At 35.6% G+C, this 7188-nt stretch overlaps 1 protein-coding gene across 2 annotated transcripts; it reads left to right on the top strand.

Moving 5' to 3' along the window:
* Positions 1 to 1919: 1919 nt before the first annotated feature.
* Positions 1920 to 5696, top strand: LOC136240677 (uncharacterized). Of its 2 annotated transcripts, XM_066031696.1 has the most exons (8): positions 1920 to 2076; positions 4204 to 4335; positions 4389 to 4517; positions 4853 to 4925; positions 4971 to 5035; positions 5093 to 5263; positions 5322 to 5345; positions 5406 to 5696. In XM_066031696.1, exons 1-8 carry the CDS (start codon positions 1996 to 1998, stop codon positions 5577 to 5579), a joined length of 849 nt encoding a protein of 282 aa, XP_065887768.1. In that variant the 5' UTR covers positions 1920 to 1995; the 3' UTR covers positions 5580 to 5696. The 2 variants fall into 2 exon arrangements, with proteins under 2 accessions (XP_065887768.1, XP_065887770.1); XM_066031698.1 differs by lacking the exon at positions 5322 to 5345 and having other exon boundaries at positions 5093 to 5161.
* The last annotated feature ends 1492 nt before the right edge of the window (positions 5697 to 7188 follow it).

The raw sequence follows: 7188 nt of genomic DNA, 5'->3' as shown, positions 1-7188 counted from the left end.
AAAAAGACCTATGACCTAATGATATCAGACCAGGTGCTTAAGATGAGCATGAGATGATTCCAAGTATACATATGGTTTTGTGAAACCTGCTATTATTTCATGAGTCACTTACCGTATACATAAAGGTGGAAAAATTTCATAGATTTCGTAGATCGCCTTTCACCTGCAAAAAGTTTCCAGAAATTATGCATATAATTAGCTATTGTGACTGCCTAGCTACAAAAATTTTCCTCCAAATCTTGCCATAGTTGCTCATCTACGAAAGTTTTCCACCTTGAAACTTTTTATGTATACGGTATCATTATAGTGACTGCATACAAATAGATTTATACTAAATAGATTTACATTCCACTTAGTGTTATCATACAGTAATAGGGGTCATGACTTTCTGCCCAAAAGTTGTGCACCCAAAAACTCAATATTTCCTTCACAATATTGCATGGCTTATTGGTTAGGCATAGTAAAACCCTTAGGTGCACTTCCAACAAGTTTATATGAATTTTCATTGCTACCTTAATAAATGATGTGCTGTTTACAGGTTTGCTTTTAATATCACAATTACTTTTCTTTTCCCCATCTACTGCCCTCATCTGTTTGCTATCAACACTAAAATCTTCCATTATTTTCCGGTGTTTCTTGCATACTATTTAGGCTCAGTATAGAGTCAATTTTGTAGGAGAGTCACCTCACTTGTCAAACACGCATTCAACTTCATGTTATTCCTGCAACTTAAAAGATGAAGGCACAAGCTTGAGCAAACTTTTATACAGTTAGATACAGCTGTAACCAGGCAAAGAATGGTTTGCAAAGCTGCCAATTTTACAATGGAATGATGGAAATCAACCTCCTACAGAATTTATTTGGACTGGCCTAACTGAATTTTATACTGACTGACTAGCTAACTGAATGACTGATATATATCAAAGTATATACTTGATTTAGGTTCCAAGCTTGATTTATATTCGCTGCAATTGACCCAAGACATGCCTTTCTGCTTACCACAATAGCTGTCATGGATTTACCTTTGTCCTCCTTTGTGTCTTTCTCTACTGACTGTTCATGATGCAAGGGTAGCACATAATGGGTTCCTTGACCTGACTGGTATCATGTTTAAACAATTCAATTCAATTCAATTATTAGCTTTATAGTGCAATGTTACAGGTGTACATGGTTGTACAACAATAGAAGTGAGTTTGTATACAATTGCACTAAAGGTAATCTGGTAAGTACCAGATCCCATAACTTAAATTAAGTACTTATCATTACTTATATAACAGAAAGTGTTTCATAGTGACTGGATTGATTGTAGAGACATTTCTTATTATTCTGTTCTTTGTTTATAGCACTAAGTAATGGGTGAAACATAGCTGAAAACACAGAGGAATGACCATACTACATGGTAATCAAAGCACATGTTCAGACTCAGTTTTATGATATGTCTGGCACCATCCTTTGATGCAGTATGTGTAGATCATCAGTCACAATTATGTTACAAACAAGCAAAGAAAAAATCGATTAGGGGTCATAGAAATAAAAGCAATGAAGTCCAAGTTGCCTGCACCTCAGCTACATATGCTAGAGGACAAAGGTTAGTCCTTGAAGCACAAGCATCTGCAAAGCCTCATTGTAGCTATCAGCTATACCATATTCCAAGTCACCATACACAATACCTATAGCTATAGCTAGACAACTAAACTACCTATAGGAAGCCAAACAATTGCTATACTGTATAGTTGGTAGTGGGTCTCCTTTCACATGCACCACCCGTACAGCTGTATATGCTTTTTGGTGACCATCTCAAGTTCCCGTGTCTCATGGACTTTAAACATATAGTAATCCTCTTGCAGCAGCGGAGGTTGTCTTAAGACTCCTAGCTGCTGGTTTGTTTGAAATGTGTACATGTTGCTTAACCACGTGATCTCTGGTGGGGAACTCCCTCATGATCAGTCATCATTATTTTTAGGAGCAGGAGGTGGCCGGCATTATTTACACGCGATGGAGATATACCAGTTGAGTATTTACATTGCGATAGTCATTCCGGTGTTATCATATGACATTGATTCCAGATCATTCCGGGTATGTACTGCCATAGACCGTCGTGCCCTGCTACGATATCTATAACTATATGTCCTAGGGGGCCATGCATTTGCCCACTGCTTTTAATAAGGGATTGATATACCTGTGACTTTTTCAAGGCCAACGAAATGAAATAATGGTGTGCTGTGTGTTCTAATTAAGAGGTCGGCGAGATTGCCAGTTGAAACCCACAATCGATATAACCATGCATAAGTGCACATTTATTTATTAAGGCTTTACAGCACAAGTGCTGAAGGTCTGTAGGACACTTGGTCCTACAGCCTATCCAGAGTTGTTACATAAAGTGTGTCTGAAAAGGTGGAGAAAGGAGAAAAAAAAATCCATGACTCGACCTGGGCAGCCTCATGTACGCATGCTGTTATCCTATGGAACTGCTAATCTGTTTGTTGATTGAACTGCTAATTTGTTTGTTGATTGCTAATCTGACTGGCTTACCTATGCAGAAATTTGTCATCATTGCCTTTTTGATGTGTGTAAACTAGCCTGACGTTATGGAAGGACTAATGTTCAAGTGTTAGGAGCTAGAAGACACTGGTGAAAACTGATTTGAAAATTAACTTTATAGCTAAATTTATAATCAATAATGTGGCACTTTGTTTTGCTTATGAATTTTTTTAAAGGATAGAAGTACTGGCCTTTAATGGCACACCCATCCACCACACTAACTCTAAGCTAATGCATTGTATTTTGTGACAGTGGTTGTTAGAGTGTATACGTTCAGACCATATATTGTACAACAGGAAATTTTGATGGAAGAAAAGTTGACAAACAATTTGTTGGAAAATTTTAATTTTTCAAGCATCAATAAGTGCCTCTAGATCTATGATTTCTTATTATTGTGAACTTTTATGTTCATCTACCTTCAAAATTCTTGTCATGTGGTACATCTTGCCATATCAAGGTGCTAAAATGTAAAGTGGCTTTGCATTCTACAGAGTTGACCAGAAGGGATTACAAGGCTGTAATTTGTTCAGTTGTGCCATATTTTTAGAACTAAACATTTTGACTGTACAAAGAAGTAAGAAAATTGTGACTTTTAAGATATAAATCTGTAATTGTACCATCCTGTATAGTGGTTTACACAATTCTAAGAAGGCGTTCCATAAATTACAGGGGATCACCATACCTGCCGTGTGTTCGTAGGTGACACCCCTTAATATGTGAGGCAACCTTGGCAGTTGGAATCAAGACAACCTCCAAACTGGTTGTGTAACTACAATTGCTATACAATACTCTAATAGAGCAGTCAACAACTCTTAATAGTATATATATATATACAGTCGTTGTTACGAGACAGCAACTACTTAGCAAGATCTTTAAAATTGACATCGTCACTGCCATCATTTTCTATAACAACATTCAAATTAGGCTTGAGCCTCTTATGCTTTTGAAATTGCCTATTATGTTTTGAGCAATGCTCCAAAAATTCCCCTCATTATGCCCAGTTGTGCTCCATTATGCCCCAAATACCGTATGGTCTAAATATTTTGAAGGGGAAATTTTTTCATTGATTTTGCAGTTTTGAGGGTTACCAGTAAAAATTTTATCCTAGACCTCCTATAGTCTAATACATTTTGGGAGTGTTTGCAAATCTGCAAAAAAATTATTTTTAGTAACATCACTCAAACTTAAAAAGTTTTCCCCTCAAAATATTTAGGCTATATGGTATGCTATTAGACAATTGTATCTTGACTACTCAAATAACATTCTATTAGGATATTTCAAAAGCGATGACTGTTCTATGTACGTATCTTGATCTTTAGCCATTCTCCTGTAGCTGTAAATCTTATTTTTACTGTATTTGCCAGTTTTATTACACTATCACAATCTGCATCATGTAAAATATGCAGAGTTTCACCTTCTCTCATAACTAATGCACAAAACTGTGCCTATTTTGCTGGCATTATGCCCAATGCTTTTGCCTACAAATTATGCCCAAAATTATGCTGGCACAATCGGCGCAAGCCTAATTCAAATATCTCATATTTTGATATAATTTTGAGACACTTGCTTCCTGGAATGGGTATGCCCCTCCTCTGTTTGCAAGTTCCTGGGCGTGCCCTCGTAATGAACAGTGTTCTTTATTTCCTTATTTTTTACAAATAGATACGAAATGGCTCCACTACCATTGCATATTATTCATGTGACCATCGTGATGAAAATGAGGAAAATTTCCATTGTGATCAAAACTTTATAGTTTACCGTAAAGCAGCCAAGATTTCTGTTGCAGGAATTAGGGTAAGTCTCTCTCCTATTGTATTAGTTTGATTGTATCATATTCTCTCTTGAAGGGATATGTAACTGATGAACCACAGTTTGCCTGTGGTGAAGTTGATCCTCCCAATAATGTTAGTATTGGGTGGGCAGCATTAGTGAAGTTGAGTGATAATGACACTTGTGACTGTAGTGTAGAACAGAAGGTATGTATGGTGTGCAATAAATCAATTCTAAGCATATGGAATTATAATAGTACACTAGGTTCCACATGACCAGGCCTGTGAAAACAGGCACATAAAAGTTGCCTACTTTTTCAAACTTTAATGATTTTATAACTTTTATGTTGTCACTCTATATAGATATAGCCACACAATTTTCAATACTTATTAAATGTTTAGTTGATTTTATACAGAATCCAGATATTTATCCAAGCACTAAGTTATAACCTGTTATGTGACAGTGCAGGTGTAGTTTGTGCCCACATGCCCTATTTTCGCAGGCCTTCATATTGTAAAAAGATGAGATTTTTTTGTTACAGCTACTACAGGTTCAACAAGCAGGATACCAGATGGCTCTATTAATGTATACTAACTGTTCTGATGAGAATCACAGTAAGGATTTTGATAATGTTGCCGTTTTCCATACATATTGTATAGAAGTGAACTTCCATTCTGACACTAATGCTTCTACTATAAACATATCAGCTGTTACCGTGTACAAAGTGAGTTTGGACACAATTAGTTCAATATTGTATATATATTCTTTTAATTTTGTAAAGAAATTGGCAGACCAGTTGATAAAATATGCTGTCCCTACGGCCAATAATGATGGAGCTGTACAAGCAATTGTAAGAGTTCACTATGTAAAGGAAGTAACTGTAGAAGATGTGTTAATCGGTATCAGTCTATTCATAGGAGTAGCAGTTGTTGTGTGCTCACCTTTCATACTGGTAAGCTGAAGTTTGTTTTATGGGTCACATATTAATTCATGTAATATCTCCAATATAGGTTTTCTCTTATTTATGTTGCAAGGTTGGTAAATTATGGAATTGCCAGCTTAGTGGTTATGTGTCAATATTTTTTTGTTATTAGAAACTGCTGAGATGTTTAAGACAAGATGAATATGAAGCATTAACAGAATCTAACCCATTACCTAATGATGGCAATCAAGATGATGAGTTTCCTAAATCGCAAGAAAAACTTAAGGATGTTCCAATACTAGCAACAAAAAACACATACAAATATGGTGGGGCAGTGCAAGAGTGACTGATACACTATCCAATGTTTATATATTAATCAATTCTGGTGAAATGTACAGTAAAACATGATATGTTGTATACATCAACTCTTAAATATATCATATATAGCTATCTTAAAAGACTACCCAGTGTTTATCAAGCCTAGTCTTAAATGAGAAGATATTTGGTGACTATATATACTATGGTCTCTTGGGAGACTATTCCAGTCATTGACCACTCTGAGAAAACTATATATTTTCTGATATTGAGATATGACACTGTTTGTATTACTTGAATCCATTGTTTCTTGATTCTTGTAGATATAAGTTTTCAAAGAGTACATCCAATCATACCTTGAATTATCTTATCATGTCCATTCTGCATTTTCTGTATACAGCAAACTTGGCTCTGGCATACAGCCTTTCTGGACGTTCTTGAGTTGTGGTACTGGTCATGTTGCTCACTTCTGTACACCTGTTCTATCACACATAATTTATATCTCCAACTGGTAAGGGTTCCAAATAGCTGAGGCATATATAGTCTAGGTGAGGACAAATTAGTCTACAATCTAAACACTCAAAATTAATGATGTTTTTAAAATTCCTGTAACAGTATTGGCTTTGTGAGCAATGTTTGAGATATAATTATATGTTTAAAAAACTTTAAATTAGCTGGGCTCAGTCAGAATATAGTTTCTAAGTTACATATGATATACTTAATTACTAACATGCTCAAATTGTACAGGTGTATATATGCTATGTGTATAATAATACAATATGCACATGCATAGCCAAGGTAAAACCATTCCTCAGTATACATAACCACCTTGGAAAATTAGAACTTTTCTTGTACACAAAACTACCATCTGTCTATAAGAATAGGTGTCTATACACATGCTGCTCTAAAGAAGATGCAGGTATGAAAGAACTATTGCCACAAAGTTTATAGAATTCAGATGTCACAACATTGAATCAACTGGATCAACACCATAATAATATTATGGTGGGCTATATGTGCTATATAGCTATAGCTATACACCATCCAGAAGCATCAAAATACTATATATGACTATTAGCTTTAACACTCCGCTTTTGGGCAGTGTTAAGGCCTTATAAAGCACCATTAAAGTGTTGTCATTTGGCCATATTCAAAGGGGTGCACATGCATGAATGGACTCAAGTCCCCCTTTCCCCCCACTCTTAACACTACAATACATGATAGAGCCATTCACAATACCTTAACTCTAATTAATTTAATTTTGTTCAGCCAAAGTGTGTTGGATTCAAAAATACTCTAATAGAACAGTCAAATACTCTAATAAAACAGTCAAATACTCTGGGTCATTGTGTGCAACACAGATAATTAATAATCCCACCCTCAAGTGTATCAAATGGCTAAATGCTATATTCCCAAGATATAGTGCAGCCAGTGCTGTAAATGCACGTTTTCATAGTGGGCCAAGGGCTGTCCTTGATGGAGACCACTCTTTTTGTTGCTACATCATATAGATTATGAAAATAGCTTATTCAGCAATCCATTCCACCATGGTGACGCATTGTGTCAAAACAGTGGCTAAGTTACAAGATAACTATATGTATATGATTAGCAATGGTAACTGATTTTAAATGTATATTTAA

Source organism: Dysidea avara, chromosome 12 (assembly GCF_963678975.1).
Source record: "Dysidea avara chromosome 12, odDysAvar1.4, whole genome shotgun sequence".
Classification (NCBI taxonomy): Eukaryota; Metazoa; Porifera; class Demospongiae; order Dictyoceratida; family Dysideidae; genus Dysidea; species Dysidea avara.
The sequence above is the reverse complement of the archived record's forward strand: the minus strand, read 5'-3'. Positions and strand labels throughout refer to the sequence as shown.

Excerpts from the sequence above, each read along its gene's own strand:
- LOC136240677 (XM_066031696.1), top strand. The coding sequence starts at position 1,996 with ATGGAGATATACCAGTTGAGTATTTACATTGCGATAGTCATTCCGGTG. Across the intron at positions 4,336-4,388 it reads TTTCTGTTGCAGGAATTAGG|GGATATGTAACTGATGAACC; the intron begins GTAAGTCTCTCT and ends TCTCTCTTGAAG. Across the intron at positions 5,346-5,405 it reads TCTCTTATTTATGTTGCAAG|AAACTGCTGAGATGTTTAAG; the intron begins GTTGGTAAATTA and ends TTTTGTTATTAG.